We start from the raw sequence: 21,701 nt of genomic DNA, 5'->3' as shown, positions 1-21,701 counted from the left end.
AAGGATAATTATTTTTTAATTCTTCTAATTAGCTGCAAAACTGTTTCCTATAATAATACAATTATACATATGTCAGTGGGTAATTGTAGAGAATCACTCTGTATAACAGTGTTGTTGTACCATTACACATAACACAGCAATAGTATTGCATTGATGCCGTCGGGCTGCACACTTGCTGGTTTCTACCCTTGCTGTCAAATCCAGGTCTGATCTGTGACTGAGAAAAACATGTGCTGTTAAGCTTATAAGTGACATACAGTGACCAGCAGAAACAAAACACTAGTGGTCTTCTCTGTTCAACAATCAGAGTTGAAGAGGGTTATCCCTCTTATACAGGGTTAATAAACTGCATGAACATGAATGCTTTTCAAAAGTTTTTATTTTTTTTTCAAAATCATGCTACAGTCTGGCAGTACATGTGTCTTGAGCATGTGTCACATCCTTACAGTGAAGATTTTCATGGAAAATTTCATTCACAGCAAACACTTTCTCCAAGTTTTTGATCATCAACTTTCAGTGTTTTAAAGGCATTGTAACTTCGTACATTTACACATTAAATGTTCTTTGTAGATCCGCACATTGTACACGCATCAACTGTTCATTGCGTCTATCTTCATGTTTAAAAAGCATCATCGTAGCTGACGTTTCTTTGACGTAGATTTCCGTCATAGCTTGACTTTGATCTTTGAGTAGCAATTTGGGTTGAAAATAAATGTACCTGGGAAACCTGATGTCATTTCACCCATGCCTAAACATTCTATAATACAATTCATCCTTCACTGAACACACACACACACACATACACACACACACACACACACACACATTGACACCACACACTCAAACGAACACTTACACCCACACATACATGCAAACACACCTCACACACTCGCACACACACACATGTACACTCCTAAACACATCCAGAAAACAAAGACACAGACATACACTTTGAATACACACACACACATACATAAACATTCACATTTAATAGGCCCGTGTGACTATGAGTGCTAAAGTAATTTCCAAAGGTGGATGATTTTTCCTCTGGAGCACACAGTGGGATAGCAGCACAGCTGTGCTTACCTCTACAAGCTCCCCACTGGGAATTCCAGATCGTTATCAATTATCCTGCTAAGCCTCTGTTGGATGCCTGGTTCCGACTGGGATAATGTGAGTCTCGACCTTTAATCAAGCGTGAGGTGATGTTTCTCATTAAAACCTGCAGAGAGAAAAGAGAGAGACACTGTCACACAATATCAGGAATTCAATGCGTATTTATTTTCACATTTAAATGTCATGTTTTCGGTGTCAGGGGAATCATTTTGAAACAATGACGACATTTTCATATATTTTGCATGTAACTGAAGCGATTTTAGCCCACACTTAAGTCTAGTGTTACATATTCTTATTATGAATGCCTCTATATTCGCTTGCAAGCGTTGACCTTTTTCACTTTCGATTAAGAAGCACTGTTTTGTTTTGTTTTGTTTTTGCCCTTCCTTCATACAAAATCCCTTAATGTCACATTACCCCACACTTAATATAAAGAGAGATGGCAGAGTTGGCATTAAACAAGGTGATTACCACTAATTTATACACCCACATATTTTCAAGTGGATCTTAGTCCACTAGAAACCAGTTGCCTGCTATTAGATAGCTTGGCTGAACAAATGTATGTTTATACCTCCCTATCATAATACCTGTTGACCACTGGCCAATGTTGATCATCACCTTAACACCAATAATACACTACGTGTGTTGGATTCGTTTTTCTTTTTAATCGATTTTTTTTCTGAACGTTATCTGTGAGCAGTCTGAGATATGTCTCAAATGTCTTAACATTGTGCAAGAAGCTGCTAAGCAGTTCGTAATTTGTAAATATTTAACAAGGCAGATGAAGATCTGGGTGCTGCATGTGTCTCTTGGGTCCTTCCCCAGTTTTAGGTTGGGCATCATACCCATAAAACATCATTATTCATAGCCCATCCCTCTCACTATGTCTGAGTGTCTTCACCAACATATGGGGTGAATGATATATGATCAGAGCTGCATTTTCTTTCAGCAAACCTTTGAAGATGTCATAGGCCATATCGATGCAAGACTCCAGCATACTGTGAGTGTCAAAATCATCGATATAATAACGTTAGATTATATTGTTATATGATTACAATTATATAATATAGGCTAGTTTCTCTGGAAATATAACTCATAATTTATATAAATTACAACACATAATTCATATAATTTACATATACTATGTAATCTGATCAGCTGGTATGTTACCTGTATTTTTAATCTCACAGAGTGCAAGGCAGTATTGTGTTTCATGCATGAAGTTAACTGGCAGGGAGACCAGTCCAGCACCACCTCAAAGAGAACTCTGTAGAGCTGGAGTGTGTTGTAATTTTATGTATATGAATAGGCTAAGTCAGCGAGACTGACCTAGTTTGGTATTAGCTAGCTTGCTAAATGTCCAACTCTTTACTTCTTTTGGGCAAGCTTCTTTGATCAAATAGGGACTTGCCCAAGTACCTGCATACCAGAATTTTTGCTGTTCATTTTTAAATAAGTATGAGCAATATGCAACATTAATCTCAGCATTAGACATCTCATTTCTCTTTGAAAAATAATCCCTAAAGATCGAGCTGCCCTTTCTTTTTGACATCATGGTTAGGTACTGCTTTACCTGGCTCTGAAGTCACATTCCAGTGTTTGGAAGATATCTTGGAACACTCTGACCTCTCTTGTTCAGCCCTTATTTAGGTTGTGGATCACAGAGTAATAGCAATACTATGAGAAAAACTCAAGGAATCAAAAAACACCATCCAAAGTTCTCAAGGGGGATCAAACAACCAATTCCACCACCCCATAAACTGATCCTTGTCATTGTTATACACTGAAAATGATTAGCTTACAAACACTCATAGTGTATAGTGCATGGTAAATTGACAACGAAATGTAGGCCTAAATATTTCACATCACAGTTCCTCCACCGTTACGTGGTGTGATCAGAACTCATTAAAAGTTCTTATGGGAAGGTCGGGTCCACTGCCAGCCATCGGTTTCTTTCAATAAGGCATTCATGTCATAATGAGACAGGGATGAATTAGGGTCAAGTCAGAAAACCAGCTAACTCTGGAGAGAGTGGCGTCCACCACACGTAATTTGTTAAGAGTTTACATAATTGGAATGACTCATTTGATTAAAAAAAAAAAAAAAAAACACGAAAGAGACACAAAGAATTTTGTATTAGTGTCTGGCGGGGGATGAAAAATTATGAGGAGAAAAACTCTGATTAGGCTAATAACACCCGTCTTTTTTATCACAATACTACAATAGATGCTAATATTGCCGCTAACACACTCCAGCTTGCTAGGGTTAATGACATTAGCAATAGGATTGGAACTCCCATTGTTACAATCACAAAGAACATACCTGTCTAATGGATATGCCTCTTCCAAATGCTGAGGGTAATCTGCTTATCTTTGTTCTGTTCATTGTATTCCTCCAAAAACACTGTGTCCATTTGTGTCCTAATGCAGGTTTTGTACCAATGATGTTTCCAAATTTCATGACCAATGAATTGTCGTCCTTGGGTGGTTGGATGCGCTTGGCAGTTCCATTTTTTGAAATGTGATCGACAGTAGAAACTCATCACGGTAGGTCATCAGCAGGAGACAACCAGAGTCCTGAATTTAGAATTACATCTAGCAGTGCATTTATGTTCGCATAGCAGCCTGTTACATGTTCTATTCATCTTCATCATCCAATATGCAAAACACAGTTGGAAAACAGTAGGAGGCACGCTTTAATCAATAGAAACGTGAAATTTCTCTGTTGGAGTGTGAGATGATGTGTTGTGAGAGGCATAAGTATAGGTAGCCTTCACATAAAGAATATAGATTATTTTGAACATTTTGTACACGATAAACCCTTTTAAAAGTTTCTGTATTCAGATCAGTTTTTTCATGAACTGGTCTGAGACTTATCTGAACATTTCATATGCTTCATGACTTGAGGTTGTTTATTTATTTATTTTCCAGAACTGTGCTTCGTCCTCTCCTGTCTCCTGCTGCAACCTTTGCTATCAGCGTGCATGATTTTCTTGGAAACACTTGGGCTTTTATCCCCGTTTGCCTTCCCTATCTATGTCCTCAGATGGACTTCGGCCGTGGATCTTATCGTCACTCCGAGCCGAGGCTGGTGTGGCTTTTTGACTCTGAGCCACAGGAGAAATAAACTCTCAGAATTGAGTTCTTGATCAATGTCATAGAAAATGGCTCAGGTACATGTAACTAACCTGGGAATATGCATTAAACTCTAACGCACTGAAGTCAAGAGAGAGAGGCAGAAGGTTAACTGTAGGTCACGGGGAAATGGTTTGAAGATGGCAACTGAAGGCTTCATGGAGTGAGAGGCACTATTCTTCTGAGGGACAGGCTGTTATTTCATAATCATTTTGGTTCATTTTAGGATTTAGGCAAGTTTCGGTTTTAGCGTCTTTTTTCTTTTCAGTCCTGCCAGTAGAAGATATGATACTACCATGATTCATCAGGACCCCTTTCTGATTCATACCTTAATAAAGTCTTTTGTTTTGCATGACTGTTCAATCATTTTGAAATTGCACAATGTTTAACATGTGTCCTATTTGTGCGATTTACATTTGCTCAATTCAGTCACAAGCTAATATTTTCAAATAAAATTTACTTTTTTTTCAGAGCTTAGAAAATGATCCTGCAAAAACAAAAACAAACAAACAAACAAACAAAACCCCCAAACGATCTTGTTTTTACTATAGATATGTAGGTGAGAACTTTTCCTACATGTAACTGTCTGTGCAGGAGATAAGATTTACTTCTTATTAACAACTGACATTACTCACATCTTTGGAATGCTGCTTTGATTCTTGACTGCAGTTATGTCCATTGCTCTTGCCAGAGAACCTGCAGCGATGATCATCTCTATAAACAAATCTCCTAATGCTTGTGTTTTGACGTCATGAGCTATGCCAAACGTGAACGAGATTGCATTCCGCTGAGCAGCCAACGAGTGGCAGATGTGAGTTTGAAAGAGGTGCAAAGTGTTGCGTAACCGTCACAAGCTACTTGGCTCAGCCTGGAAGAATCTGGAAGCTTTGTTTGCAAATGCACTAATATATTGTGAAGGATAAGACGACTGGCTCGTGCATGGTGGCATCATCCATCACTTCAGTCTGCAAGTATGACCAATGGGATCAGAAGAGTTAGGAAACAACCCAACACTCCTTCTCACGTGTTGTTTATGAATGGATAATCTGACATCCACCTGCTGTGGAAAACCACGGAGGTGTGAAAAAATGACTCGAACTGACGTCTTGTGTCTCTGGCACAGCCAAACTCTTTCCATCTGCAATCCCAAAGGGTAAATCCAACAGAGAACAATGTCTTCTTCACAACTTTTCCTCCTCATCTCCATCTTTGTCTCATTTTGATGGCTCATGTTGGGTACAGTGTCACATAAACAGACGCTTACGGGGAGGACTTTTGAGTTTCAGGTCCCTTAAACTGAAAACTGCTATGTAACTGATTATTATTATTATTATGATTTTGTTTTTTTCCACATAATTGCCCCCCCCCCCATTTTGGTGTTTAGCTAGCCCAGAGGCTGTCACGAGTAAGCTCATGCTTATGAGCCTTAGAGCACTTGGAGCACAATTACCTATGGCTCTGATCCATTGCAAGCAACTTCTACTCATGATGATCCACTTGGAAAGTACAAATAAATCAGAGCTTATGGCTTTCCCCATAGTCAGTGTTTTAGGTACTGATTCCATTGCTACAAAATCAAGACTCACCCAAACACTTAAAATCACAATCAAAGAGCTGCTACATCACCAACTCTGCCAGGACATAAACACAGATCCTGTGTTCAACAAGCAGAAAGAAATTCCTCACATTAGTTTGGATTAAAAAAAAAAAAAAAATGAGCACAATTTAAATGACAGCGTCAATGTAGTGTAAGATTTTTCATTACGTTAAGCCATAAATAGCAGCTTTGTTATCATCCTGACCGGAAAATGTCATATTTTGTGCAGTGTCTATGGGTAGCATAAAGCCCAAAGACTGAGTTTACTAGCGACTGCAGTGCTTTAGATAGCAGAGTCACTAGGGTTTGAGCATCACACACTCCCCGACTTAGAGGACCATAACTCAGGTCTTAAAACAGATTACCTGTCCGTAACAATGACTGCACAAGATCGATGGTGCCCACCGGCGCACAGCCACATCGCTCAGTCCTAATGAGGACCCTGAGGTGGAGGGAGTGACGCAGGGGGATGACAGTGGAATGGTAGGAAGGTGTGTGAAGAGATAAGAGTCAGAAAGTAGAGTTTTCCCTTTTTTTAAGGTGTTTTACTCTCTGATAAAGCAAAATGAAAAGTGATGATTGTAAGCTCACGCTCTCCCCCCTTGCTCACCCTCAAAGGTTTCTCTTCTATCTAAAGAAACAACCGCCACGTAATCAAACTCTTACAAGTGAAAGGAGCTATTGCTTTTCTTCACAATTCTCACTTTTTCTTAAACTGCTTGTATGTGTGTGTGTGTGTGTGTGTGTCTGTGTGAGTGGGTATGTGTATAAAGTTTATGTTTTTACACTGCTGTTTGCAATAAGAAGCACTCCACACTCTGTCGCTCCCTATTTCTATCCTTCTATCTTTTTTCTCTCTTTTCCCCCAGTCCATTTTCTCTCTATGTGAGTGATGAGAGCATGTTTTTATGATCGGATGCAGGCGACTGACACTGTCCTCCAACCACACCCCCCCCCCCTCCTTCAGGCAGAGAGGAGAGTGAGGCAGACAGAGAACGATGTGTTTTTCTTTTTTTTCTCTCACAACACTCGTATGTGTCATTGTCTCTGAACAGGTTCTGAGATTGTCTGCACTGATGTGCCCTGTGTAATTTAACCACACAAAAGACTCTCATCGTGGGACCTGGCCCATCGTGCCGAGAAACAGGCAGTTGCCCTTATCTCTCCGACATCTCTCACATCCTGTCCCAGAATGCCCGGTGGCCAAACCTGCAGTGACGCAACATGATTGTGTGTCACCGGCAAGACAAAAGCTCCGGTCTGTCTCTAATCAATAAAAGACCTGTCGCAAAAAACCCAGAATTCAGAGTGTTCTGGCTTCTTTCTCTTTACAATTGGTTTAGTTACGTTCAGCATATCTGGTTTAGTTTTTTTTTTTTTTTATGTTTTATTTAACCTAGACCATATCAGTTATGCCACAGTTAACGAGGTGGTTCATTCGCAACTGCATCTTCCTTAGAAACACGGCCGGAACTACCTATGAGGACCTGTCTGTTTGTTGGCATTGCAGGTTTTTTATGATTAACCGTGCATTTGAATGAAACACATAAAGGAGCAGTGTGCAGCGTGTACACTTTAGAAACTGGTATGCACGTTCAGCAATGTGTTTTTCTTCACTATGTCTACACCACACCTCTCCATTACAGACCTTGCTAGAATTTTGATCCTGGTTACAGCCCTGCTTACAAACTACAGAAAACACAATCTGGCAACCATCTTATAAGTAAGTTTCAGTGACTGCACACACACTGGGAAGTGAGCAGTGAATTTGTCCTCTGCATTTAACCCATCCAATACACCAGTAGTGAACACACACCAGACACAGGAGCAGTGGGCAGCCTTCCTTGGTGAGCGCCCAGGGAGCATTGGGGTTAAGTGCCTTGCTCAAGGGCACACAGCCGTGGATTTTGGGCCTGGGAATCGAACCGGCAACCCTCCAGTCACAAGCCCGGTTCGCTACCCTTTAGACCACGGCTGCCCCACATATCCTCATATCATCTCCATTAGTTAAGTCCAGGTTTTTTGGAAATAAATTACTGAATAGGTACCTTGAATGAGTGGACGACAATTTTTGAACAGAGATCTTGTCCTTGAACTCAACGAAAATTGAAATTGCTGTTATCCAGGGCGACGACTGAAATCTTCTTGCTATGTCACCGACACAATTTACGAGGTCAGCGGTGCAGCACTTCTCTCTGAATGTTCCCTACATGTTGTGGCAAACAGTTGAGACGGAGAAAGAAATGATATATCTCATGATTCTTTTTTAAACTCTTTTGTAAATTACCTTCAGAATAGAAACGGAGACAAAGCGGGTGGGAGAGAAAGTTCTGGAGGGGAGAGGGGATTCTGTGGGTTATACAAGCACGAACCTTTTAATGAAAGGAAAAGAAGAGGTGGAAAAGATAAAATAATGAATCATGGACAGAGAAAAAGAGAGAAGAGAAAAAGAAGAAAGCTCAATTTTAGCAGAAAGTGAAACAAACATGATTAAATGGCTATTATGGGAAAGTACAAAAAAGAATAATTATCGCATCATATCCACTGAAGTATACTCATCATCTCACACAATTACAGCCAATTACATTTGGATTACCTGTAATGAGTGGGGGGATGTCTCACTTTGAGGATAAGCACAAAAAATAGGAATGAGAGAGGAGAAAAGGATCTACTCTTTAACTATTGGCCCTGTTTTCTATTCAAAGATGATATGTGCAGAGTACTAATTGGGTTATTGTGGTACCCCACAAACAGACAATGTCTAAAGTAGGCAATGAAACAGGAAGATGTGGGTGCTGTGTTTTCAAATCATGGCTGATCATCAAGGGTATTCATTTGTCCTGCAGTGCAGAAAAAATGAGAGGGGTATTGACTAACAAGCCTTGGAAATGAATACCTGCAAAGCTATGACATCAGCACTTACATTAAAAAATTTGGAGAGATCAACTTGACCTGTCCTTCAGAAATTTTCCGGAAATTTCTACTGTGCTAGCACAGCCTGCTGCATGTCTACACACACACACACACACACACACACACACACACACACGCACAAACACACTTTTAAAATCCTTGTTTGTGTGATTTGTGTCTTTTTTTCTCATAAAACACATACAGAATGACATACTCAAATGAATATGTAGAAGTAATATGCAGGAGTATATTTATAAACCTACACGCGTCTTAGTGTTATGACATGGATTGCTTTTTATTATCATGTTATCTAAGCACACACACTCACACATCAGAAATACAGAAAATATCTGTGTAAATTATGCTCACGTAAAATTATAATCTGTCTGCTTTATGTTCATACATGTAACCTCCAAAATACAGAACCCACCAATGTAAAACATTGCAATAAGATCTTGGGCCACCATCTTCTATCAGCACAGTTCCACTGTGGCTTGGCATAAATTCCACTCGTGTCTGGCTGTCTGCTGAGGGGTTGCAACATCATTCATTCAGTGGTGTTTTGTTGATGATAGTAGAAAACCCCGGTCAGGTGCAGTTCCAGGTTCTCTCATTAATGGTAAAATGGGGTGAGGTCTACTGACTGTGAGGGCCATTTCAGTATGGGGTTACATTGTTTTTTACGCTCATTTCAACAATGCAATGACAACTCATCCATGTGGATGAGGCAACTGTCATCCTTGAAGAAACCACTATATTTAGAATGGACATGTTTTGCCTTATAAAGATGAGTTTTACATGACAAGGAAAAGGCAGCTTGTGCCAAAACAGATTCTGCGGAACTCTTCATTTAGGAGGACAAACACTTGGGTCTGTAAGTTTCATCTGCAATTCGCCACACAGGCGCTCACTCCCTTGTTGAGAACAGGCTGGACGGTGACTCATTTAACTGCGTGACTTTTTATGCTGTTTGATATAGTACTGCCTGTATTTTTAGATATAATAACAGACGTTTACTCATTCCGCCTGACCACAGAATATCTCTCTGTGTGGAATCACTCGGTTTCATTGCTGTACCTCTCATTTTTCAGTTATTTCCTATATCTTGGCAATTGCTTATATCTGCTGAAGTAGTTGGCGGTACTATGTGCTTGCTGATAAATTTGACACCACTTGGTTTATTTTAACAATATGATTGAATGATGTAACTGTATGATACATTTAACATATGTTTCTATGTTATATGTTAATCTACAATGATTTTATGATGTATATGGACATAATAAGTGAATTTTTAAATGCATGATATCAGGACATGATATACAATATTAAACCAAAATGATTGGGACATCCAGCCAATTAGTTGAAATCATCCAATCAGTCAGTCAAAAAACAGTATGCACCTTGTTAGTCAAGGACATAAGCTGTTCAACCAACATTTTAATCAAATAAAGCATTATTCTATTTTTTAATCAAGCGAACAACCAATGAAAAAGCCAGGCAGACTTTGACCTAGATGGAAAATATGAAAAGAGGCAATTTTAGGCAATTTAATGTTGTTAAATTTGGTATCAAATTCTTGAACACGAAGAACAAGTTTTATTAGGACTGAAATTAACAAGAATCAGAGACAACGTCAGCACACGCACACACACACACACACACACGTTCACTCTCTCCCTATCTCTCTCTGTCAAAATCCACCACACACAGACACAGACACACACACACACACACACACACAAAGTATCATTATACAGGAAGCAGATAAGATCTTGGTTAATAACATGGAGCTACATTTTTAGTAGACAGGTTAATGAAATGAAATGGGTTAGATAAAATAGAAGAGATACATATTTTTCAACTCAATTTAAATGAGGAGCTGGCCTTTACAGATAAATAATCGATGATCCATTAGCATTAATAGACCTTGGAGGGGCTTTTTCTGACACAGCAAAATGGCAGTAAATTGCAACTATCATAGCAAGGCTGGAAAAACTTAAAAACATGCATAAAACAGCAGGTTAAGTTTCCACTGAAGGATTTGTATTCAAGGATCAAACACAACTTCAGCATAACTTCATTTAGACACAGATTAAATTAGCCATAATTAGAAATGACAATCAAGTTAATGAAGAAAAAAAAGACAAAGAGTCAGAGACAGCATATTTAGTTTGGAGGTAAATTATCATAACTTTACCAAAGTCAAATCCAAGTATCTGACATAATTTATTCTTAAATATCATGCAAACAATTCAGATATATTATTCGACTTCAGGATTTTAAGCAAATACGACCACTGTTTTATCATTATCTCATTATGAGCAATCATACAATTTCACGCCAGTCATATAACTTGTTACAGTCTAATAACACAACATTTATATCGCTTTACGTGTATTTGACCTGGCATTCTACACATTGGCTTTAAGTAAAGTTGTGCTACAAACTCATCTACATATGAGAAAACTGTATTTCTACTTGTTTGTTTGGGACATCATTCTTTTGTTGTTCTTCTTGTTGTTGTTGTTTTTCGTTTTTTTCTAGGTTCCTCTCTTCTTTTGTTGTTCCTGGAAGAAGTCATTGCAGGCCACAGTCAAAGCTGCCACCAGCACCACAAACTCATTGAAGTCCACCTCATTATCCTTATTGGAATCCAGATCATTCATAATCTTCTCCACCAGCATGGGGTCCTTCTGGGACTAAACACAAGAAATTATCATTTGTTAAGAAAAACCACAAACGTAAAGGACCTTCATTTGACCTTGACTCCTCTAGACACTAATCTTATGTCTCATATTTGTCTGTCTGAAGCATGAAGTTGGACTCATTCCAGAAAGCTTTGGGTCTGGTAGAATCTGAATATTAACCATTAAACTGAGAACAGTTGATTTTAATCTGAGACTAGAGTTACCATTTGATTTTCTGCTTGTTTATGAGGTAAAACCAAAGGTTTGCATGACTGACTCACAATCTCTTTTCTAGAATGGAGGAATAGATCTTAGAAGGACAGCGAGTGAAGAATAAGGCATTCTAAGAACCAGTGGAGTGATATCTGAGGCCTGAATGTCAATCAGTGGTACCTAACGTCTAACTGGGTATTACGTATGATGCTAGACTAGGAGAATAAAAAATATAAAAGTGATTTCAAAGATAGTGATGTCAAAGAAAACACTATGGGCCCGTCTGAATACTATGTTACTTTAGCTGTCAAAGCAGTAGTTCCTTTTTTTAACTGGCTCTTTAATGCTCCTAAATGTCCAGAGCTTCTTTTATGATGTCACTGCCTTCTTTTTTATACAGTTCTTCCTGGTCTCCTCTCCAGTCACGTGAGCTAATGATCTTTCTAACATCTGACTTCACTTGACTGACTGCTATAAGGTTCTAATCTTTCTAACAGCTAACTGACTGTTCTCTTGTATCTTTCCTCTTGGGATCAATCAGATGGCTCTTCCATCTGGAAAACAAAGCCCTTTCTGGAAGGGCCATCACAGACTCCATTATGTGGTCGTTGTTCGTCTGACTGTCGAAGAGGATGTGTTCAATCATGCGCAGCCTACTCACAAAGTATAACCCACATTCAAACACATACGCCTCCTCATCTCCTCATTAGGGAAACAAACTGTTTGCTAGTTGTGGCTATATGCTCCTGTTCAATGGTGTGTGAAGTCAGTAGTAGAATAATTCCGTTGGCCACGGATAGACCTCTATCTGGTATAAGCCTGGGTCTTAACTTTTAGTAAAGAGTTCCAACACACAGCTTATCTCAAAAAGACAGAGAAAGCAACAGAGAGACAGACTGTGTGTGTGGAATGTGTGTCTATGTGAAAGGCTTTGAATGACAGATGAATGTGTAGATAGAGGATATGGTTACTGCCAATGCTATCACTGAGGTTATCTGGGAGCCTTTTTGCAAACAATGCAAAGATACAAATCCTCCTCTCTCTGTCTGTCTCTCAATGCTTATCTCTCTACTTATGGTGACTGATGGAGTATGTATGCATTTAGTATTGTCCAAAAAAAAGTTGCAAAGTTACTATAGTGATAAGTAATAGCAGTGGCTTTAAAGGAGTAAGAGAGAAGGGGGGGGGGGGGGTGGAGGGAATGAAGGATCTATATTTGGAAGTGTTCTGGGCTGTGACTGATGATGTGTAAGTAACAATCTACCCTTGATGATGCGTACACAGCTGAGACTCTTATCCATGGAGGGAGCAGAGGCAATTTACTCTTATCCAGATTTACACACACACACGCACATGTACACACATACACACGCACACACATGCATGCGAGTGCGCACGCGTGCACACACACACACACAAACAGAAAGAGAGTGAGAGAGAGATACATACAGATTGTGCTCATTCAGAGACAGGCTGTAAAGCAAGCCTGCTATCTACCTGTGCAGGTTTAAACACACAGTGACAAGAAAAACCCACTGAAGTATGGAGTCTGGACGAACAGGGTTGTGGGTGTTACTTCTGCTACATAATATCATAGAAAATGGAAGAACAACTCTTGTTCACACACACGCACCCACATGCACACACACGCACATACTCACACACAATAATATCTATTATGTAGGAAACAAGTTAACTGAGAGAAAGAAGCCGAAATGTTCAAAGCTCTCTAAACCAAGTCGTCCCCAACAGTCAAAATTGTAAGCTATGCCATATTTGGTTTCAAATTTAATACTCAATATTATTTCAGGTTGAACAAGAAATGAGAAGACAATTAAGCCAATTTATGTAGAAAGATATCATGTTCCTGGATGGAAAGAATATCATGCTGTGATTCGATGTTTCCGAAATCCCTCATCAAACTACTAATTAACATGCATTTAGTCTTCTTATATGGTCATTTTTTGTAACATATTAAAACATTTTTATTAATTCCGTTAATTACAATATATGACACCAGGAATGAATTAATTAACCACAACCTCTAAAGCATAGCCTTAAGACTAGTTCAGCATTGAAATACAGATATCTGTGATGGGGTGGATTAAGAATTATCAGTGAGATTTTCATTGATCGTGAGGCCTTACCGTAAGGAAGTCAGTGAGTTCACTGTTCAGAAGCTCTTTCAGTTCGCCTTTGTTCAGTTTGTACTTATCTCCCTCGTTTCCAGAGTAATTGTGAAAAACCGTAATCAGCGCGTCCATCGCGCCCTCCAGTTTGCTCGGCATGACGGTGGATGCTTTAAGATAGTAGACCTGAGGTAAAAGAGAGAGTCAGTATCTCAGTTTTAATGACTTATGTTCAGTCTCTGAAAACCAATATGAACCGTTTCAAATATCAGATATGCGGCATAAAATATCATAAACCTGAGTTGCCAAGGATCAACAATTAACCTCCTTCTTTAGGGAAACCTACAGACAATGCCTGTTGTGATAAATTGAATTTAAACTTGACGAAATAGGTCACTGAAAATTAAAATCCTCTTTCATGATTTTTGTTTTGTGACTTATGAAGGTCGAGGTACAGTTCACATGGTCGAATAGAAGAGAAAGAGACTTACGTGGTTGGAGTGCTGTGGAGCTGAGGTGTGTAAGTCTGTGTAGGGAGTCTAATTGTTTATATTAAGTTATCTGTAGCAGATGAAGGTCCTCCTCCATTGCCATAGTGACATTCACTTTCTCAGGTGAGACACCCATGGTTACTCTCTCTCTCTCTCTCTCTCTCTCTAACTCTCTCTTTGCTACATCAGTTTATACAAAGATCTTCTTTGAAAACACACTCCAGTAACCTCACAAAGTAAATGCACCATCCTCCCTAGAGTACTACAAACACACAATCAACTGGGTATCAGGGCAAAAGAAACAGTAAGGAATGTTCTAACCCTCAGTTTTAACAAACAAATATTTACAAATACATTCACACACATACATGCAATGCCAATCATATCTCTCCAAATGGCTAATCTGTAATTATGATATCTCTCTTTCCATGAGACAAAATCATCAAAGCTTTCTGGATGTTTCTCAAGAACACCCTCTTACCAATCCAGATTTCAAATCTGCTGTGAAATACACAGAAGTAAACAATAGTGAATAAACATATTGAATAATTATTTACTAAATAAATTTAAAAAGACTTAAATCGTGACCTTGGCCCAGAGGACACAGTTGCTCTGGTTGTTCTGATTTCATACATACACATCATAACATTGACTCTGTGTTTCCGCCAAACTGGTCCCCCTTTCACTTCTCCCTCCTCTAACTCCCATCCCTCCATCATTTTTCTTTCACTTCTCCCTCCTCCGACTCCCATCCCTCCATCATTTCTCTTTCACTTTTCCCTCCTCTAACTCCCATCCCTCCATCATTTCTTTCACTTTTCCCTCCTCCCATCCCTCCATCATTTCTCTTTCACTTTTCCCTCCTCCCATCCCTCCATCATTTCTCTTTCACTTCTCCCTCCTCCCATCTCTCCATCATTTCTCTTTCACTTTTCCCTCCTCCCATCCCTCCATAATTTCTTTCACTTCGCCCTCCTCTGACTCCCATCCCTCCATCATTTCTCTTTAAACTGACTTATTCCAGAGGGTACATATAGGCATAGTTATTATGATATAGTTTGTTTTAGTTTGGTTGGTTTGAAATGTAATAAATTGTTTACTTCTGTTCAGTTTTGTTTCTCAAATGAAATGTAATGTTTGCACAGGTATTCAAACAAAGTGGACCTTACTTATCTTAAACGAAAGACTTAGTGTAAATCAGTCCTCAAAACTAAACACTCGAATACCCCTATAGTTTACACTATAAAACCAACTTCTGGCCATTTTCCATTACTTCTGTTAAGGGAGGACTGCATAAGCCAGAACTAACTCAGATAAAAAAAAAACAGCAGAAATGAGATAAAATGTACATATTCACTCCTTTAAGAGAATATTTGGCCAAAACTAAAGCTCTCTTGAAAACATCTAGGATAAAAGTGCATGTCTAACTAACAAACAAAACAGATACTATCCATACCATCAGCGCTGTATGGATGTTTCGTCTGTTAGTTCTGTTTTCCACAACTAATGACCTGTGATGACATCTAAGTCATGCCCTCAATGCTGCAGTTCAGACAGTGCATCTATAAAAATAACATCCTCATGACTCGAGAAAACAAGTGGTGTCAAGGCTACGCATGCTACGTGTGCTACGCTGGTTCCGCTGTGCTGATGACGTGGATCATTCATTTGTTTACTCAAAAAGGTGAGGTAATCTATGAAGTTCCTCTTAAATTTCAAACACCAGTTTGAAAAAGAATGCTGACGCAGTTTTAAATGTGTTTGCAGGTCAGTGGTCATCTCAAAAGTCCAGTTTTCTTCTGCTCAGGTGCATTTCTCTACCTTTCTAGGTTTCTTTGGATCTATTTTTTGCTCCCTGGTTTGTACCTGTGGGAGGCAGGATGTTCAGGTGTGTATCAGGTGTGTGTTGTACCCTGTCCTGGAGTTAAAAGTGTTTTCCGTTCATTAGGGTGATGAAACCCTTTCCCATCTGAGCATCTGTGGCTAAATGGCTGGGCGAAAGAAGAAAGGAGAAGAAAAGGAGATGACAGACGGAGGGGCGCCATGTATACTTGTGATTTTTTACAGCTAGAGGGTACATGGATGTGCACACACACACACACACACACACACACACACACACACACATATATATATATATATATATATATATATATATATATATATATATATATATAATGTGCATGCATGTGTGTGAGTGGAGAGAGAGAGAGATAGAGAGAGAGAGATAGATATAGATATACAGTACATATATGTAGTATGTATGTAAATAGATTTTTATCATTGTTTGGCTTAAAAGAAAAAGTTGTTTTTTAATTTTAAGATTTAAATGTTTAATCATAAATACGTTATTTCATAAATATTTTCAAAATGTGTTGAATGTGGATTCATATAGCCTATTCTAATACAATGTATACTGTGGAAGGTCTAAGCAATGACAGCACTTGCTTTGTTGTTATGTAAAGTAGTTACTCGGTCGACGTTGTCATTAAAGCTGTTGCGGATGTCCACTCAGTAAAAGCATACGCGCACCTCGTGAAATGCACGATGCATATGTCAGAAATGAAAATAAAAAGAAAAGGCGTTACGGCCTCAAATTATGATTGACATCATTCTTAAAGATCAAAAGCATAGTGTGGGATGTTCTGCTTTTCTTTAAAAAAAAAGAAAAAGAAAAAGAAAAAGTGTTCCCTCTGAGTTGAGATCACGTTCGGAGGACAAAAACACTGTCTTATGAAAGCTGAGTTGGAAAAAAAAACTCTGCAGTTCACTACACACAAACCGTGAACCAGAAACCGACGGAACCGGGGCTTTCAGTATCGGCACAAAAGCACTACACCCCTTATACTCTACTCATTTGTATGGCTAAGGGGAAAATTTGTCAACCTGTTGTGTCTGTTACGTGTCGGTCACTCACAGCATGTTCCGGCTGATATTTATATGTTTTGCCTTGCTGCTCTTAAGGAGACTTTGGTGTCAAATCTTCTAAACTTCAACTTCTGTATTGCCGATTGCTCATGGTTTCTGTGAGACTGTTTTATTCATCACACTAATGGCGATGATGATAATGATGCCACAAATGCTTCTGACACAGTAGGAAATCAAATATAATATTGTGCTTTGTTGTATGTGTTGAGAGATTATGTTTCCAGTAAGGGTCATTTCATTCCAGAGAAAGAGAGAGAGAGAGAGAGAGAGAGAGAGACAGACAGAGAGAGGAGCACTATGACTTCTATATGGCATCATAGCCACCCTCTCCACTTCTTTTTCTTTTTCGTGATACTGATGAGAGAGAGTCATGATTGTAAACACAATAATGTCAAGAATGGAACAGAGATCTAGTTCCTAGAACTATAACAATGCTCTGTAGTGGAACTTGGTTTCAAAAAACCCCAGGGCCAGTTTCAAAAACAAAACCCAGAACTACAATATAAAATTTGATTTCCTACTGCTGATGATGTTGTGTCAAGTGGGGTAAGCAGGTAAACTGTGGTCATGCTACAATCTAAGGAAATGAAGAAGACTGTAGTTGAGACCAAGTGCATTGTGTCTCAAAAAATGATGCATCTCTGTCCCCTAGTGGTTTGTTTTGCTATTGCATAAATGCAAACGCTTGTTTAGACCTGTCTAGTTCAAATCGAACACAGAGGCCATAAAATGGCCACACTTGTTTTGAAAGCATTGTGAAGAGGGCTGTACACATCTCTCCTTCATATTTGCATGTGAATATGAATGCATAAGAACGTAATGAAAGAAGTATGACTCATTCATAACCAAATGTTGCAAAGAAATTACATTTCACTCATAGACCTTAAAAAATGTGACATGACAGCTTGAAGAACATGCATGACCATATGTTGCGTTAGAAAAATCATGACATCATTTCATGTCATATGGGATAACATAACACATGCCAGTGTGAACTGTAATGGCATAACATAGGAACACAGGAAGCCAATATTTGCAAAGTCAGGCTTTATGTGCTGCATGATGGCTTCATAGTAATTCTTGATAACTGCAGGTAGGAAGAGACTAAAGTTTTTGTCTGTGTCACTGAGAATTCAACATTTTCCCCTCATCTGAGTGGTGAGACCCCCCTGGCCTCATGCTTTTGGGAATCAGTGAATGGAGACATCATCATTTAATAAATATAAAATGTTGACAACAGCATGTACAGGAAAACACGATGCCTACGTCCATCTATTGTTAAGGGTGATTCAGATTGCTTCACAGTTTGTACAAGAGCTTTAACCGAACAAAGCAATCAGCAGTGGGGACAAAGGACAGCGCTGTTTGCTACCTCTTTGTAATGGAAATGCGAAAAGAGTGGAAAGTGCCGGTTATTCCAGAAAGTGCTGCGGTGTGATACAGAGTCTTAACGACGGGGATGTTCTCCTAAATCTGAATTACACTAAGCAGTCCCATTAGAGACGGTCCAAAGCTTTCTCTGCATCTGTTGATAAAGTGGCATGTGACTCCAGTTCCACACCTGGCATATTCTGATAAATAGAAGTCTGTGCACGTTCATGCTAAGTGTCTTCTCTGTCTGATCGTGTTACCTATGTCTGCATCGTCTAATGTGGTTATGAGAGACATAAAGACATTTTAACACACAAAACGCACCTTTGGATTGAACTGTATCTGTCTGAATGTGGGCGCTTTACATTTCCTGGTTTTCTTGAATACAGAAGTCAATCATACTAACCCACAGTCTCTCAGAACCATTGGGCCTGATCAATCTACTGGTGCTTCAGCAAGAATCTAGCCCAAAGAAGGTACAATAATGAGAAAAGTTGTTTATCGCCTGTCCCAGTCCACATTCAGTTATTAACAGTTATTAACATGTCTTGACACCACTTAAAACCTGTGAACAGTATTTTGAATGTAGTGCCACTCGCCAGGGACGCCATTTTGTTGGGGTGTAAAAAAAATGTCACAGGGAGGAAAATGGATATGAATAGTCAATATTAAAATGTCTGACTGATTACTATGGTGGACTCTTCCTGTTTTGGGTTTTTTTACTCCACTGTGAAATCCAGCGACTCCCGGTACGTCTAATTTTCCTCTGGACACAACTAATGAGATCCTGTCAAAGACACTAAGTATACCCATTATATTAGCCAAAAAGAATTATGCTTTTCCTTGCAACTTTAGCTGATATATAATTTTGTCACTTTTCTTTTGACCTTTTCAAAATAGACTAACCAAACACATCTACATATTTTGTGTGGAATTCTGTTGTACTTCATTTGAAGCGAAAACCCTTTTCAGCATTTGGAACTAGATCATGAAACATACAAATGTTTAATGTGCAAACATCTTACACTTGTTTTGAAGAGAATAGTTTGTGCAGTCATGATATAATTATTTCAAGTGTCAAACTTTTTAGCATTCATAATACTTTTTTTGTAGAAGCATGTTACTCTTTTGCAGTAAAATCTCTTTCAGCCCATACAATGCCAAAGTACTGCTGTATGACAAGACTTCATTATTTAGAGAGTAATATGACTTAAACTACATAGTAAACCGTTTGCATATTTGCTATACAGAAAGCCCTTATGCTTCTGTCATCTAGGCCTTTCTAAATTATGCCGACAGCTTTTATTACCTCACCTTTGAATAAAGTGTCATCACAAAAACCCAGCAAGAACAAGTTCAATCTACCTGTATTTAGGAGCTGTCAAAACAAGTCACGTTGACTGAGAGGTTTTTACTAGAAATATATGGAATATTTGGTTTGGGCATTGTTCAGGAATGTGTCTTCCCTTTACCAGCTATCTAAATGTTTTATTGTGTTATTCTGTCATGTGTAACTCCTCGTTAAACTTCCCTCAAGACACACCCTGAAAAATGTCGAGCATGGAAATCAAGAGCTTTGCCAAGAAAACGCATACTTTACATGTAAACGTCAATGTTTTCTCTCAGAATTTCTAAGGCTCTGTGCAGAGAGCTACTGTTGGACAGTGTATTACATGTGCTCATTGTGATGTAATATCATTAAGCAAGATGGCACTGCCTTTTTGACGTTACGTAAATTCGGAGGCACCTCCAGGAGGACTGTCAGTATTCTCATACGCACAGACCACAGTACTTCAGTGTGTGAGGAGCTAATTCTAGTGTAGAGTGTGTGTGTGTGTGTGTTTGTGTTTCTTTGGATCACCCATGGAGAGCTTAAACACCATCGCTTTCACAGAACGCAGATGTGGCAATGACGTGAGTAAAATAATGACACACACAGCGTTACCTGGGCAACCTCTCCTACAGCCAGTGTGGGACTATCTCCGTGACAATTATCCGGATGCTTTGAGGTCACCGCTGCTGTCTGTCTTCTTATCCGTCTCAACGTACTTCCTGTCCTGTCTGTTTTTCAGTGCTTTGGATGCGATAAGCACTGTTTCCCCAATTGTTAACCAATACCGGATTCACCGGGAGCGTCCGGTAAAGAGCACTGATATTAACAGAGCGGTTGGTCTGACGCTCTACCATCAGATTGTGTTGGTGTTGCCTGCAAGCGTAGCTCAGTGGTGGTGGAGGCCTCCATTGCTTTTAGAAGATTCTGCCCCTTCCATGTGGGACTTAATTTCAGGTGTGCTTGCTTGCTTTCTCCTCTTTGACTTCCAGTACTTCCTGTGGCATCTGCTTCACCATTCATCTAGGTGGCTGTATGCCACTTTTCACGCCATACATCATGAGTACTCCCGCCCATTCTGTTGGGTCACTCAGCACATGTCGGCCTGGGAGATTGTGAGTGTGGGTTTATGGACTACCTTCGACCCGCACCTGTTGGGGTGCCACACCCTGACCGGCTACACCTTCATGGTTTTGAACGTGTGGGCATCCGTGGATGACCACAGCGGGTACGACTTCCCCTGGGCGCTGCATCGACTGGTACCCTTTGGTTTGTGGGGAGGAGCACTGAAACACGATTTCCACCACCAGAAGCCTGGCACGAATTTTGCCCCCTATTTTTCCCACTGGGACTGGCTGTGTGGCACTGATGCTGACCTGGAGAAGAGGAGAGAGTGAAAGAGAGAGACAGACAGAAAGAGAGAGAGAGAGAGACACACACACACATCATCTCTGGTGACAGCACTGATTAAGAAAATGGCAAAACTTGACCCCCCATATTGAACAAGAGCTGTACTCATGGGAGAATTTGTTTTTGCCTGATTGTTGAATATGCCTCTTTGTTATATAGAATTTCATTAGAACCCTAATTACCTTACTTTGGTGTAATGTGTGCAGTGTTAAAAGAATATGTTTGCAACGCTTTTAAAAAGTGGTAACTGAAGTGCAAAAAAAATAGATAAACATCTCAGGTATTCAGGTATTTAATATACAATCCAAAATGATAAAATACAGTATGGTTACATCATCTCAACTTCAAGTAGTTCCAGGCACTTGTGTAACTTTGTTGG

General features: G+C 39.4%; 2 protein-coding genes across 2 annotated transcripts; one reads left to right on the top strand and one right to left on the bottom strand.

The window, feature by feature from the left end:
- Positions 1–11,303: 11,303 nt before the first annotated feature.
- s100z (S100 calcium binding protein Z) lies at positions 11,304–13,951 on the bottom strand. The gene is made up of 2 exons (XM_030767935.1): positions 13,811–13,951; positions 11,304–11,462 (listed from the first exon to the last, which is right to left on the bottom strand). The coding sequence occupies exons 1-2, from the start codon at positions 13,949–13,951 to the stop codon at positions 11,304–11,306; spliced, it is 300 nt and encodes a 99-aa protein (XP_030623795.1).
- A 6,494-nt stretch (positions 13,952–20,445) lies between these two features.
- LOC115807073 (cholesterol 25-hydroxylase-like protein 2) lies at positions 20,446–21,309 on the top strand. The gene has a single exon (XM_030767933.1). It carries the CDS (start codon positions 20,446–20,448, stop codon positions 21,307–21,309), a length of 864 nt encoding a protein of 287 aa, XP_030623793.1.
- The last annotated feature ends 392 nt before the right edge of the window (positions 21,310–21,701 follow it).

The sequence above is a fragment of the Chanos chanos genome, chromosome 3 (assembly GCF_902362185.1).
Source record: "Chanos chanos chromosome 3, fChaCha1.1, whole genome shotgun sequence".
NCBI classification, from domain to species: Eukaryota; Metazoa; Chordata; class Actinopteri; order Gonorynchiformes; family Chanidae; genus Chanos; species Chanos chanos.
The sequence above is the reverse complement of the archived record's forward strand: the minus strand, read 5'-3'. Positions and strand labels throughout refer to the sequence as shown.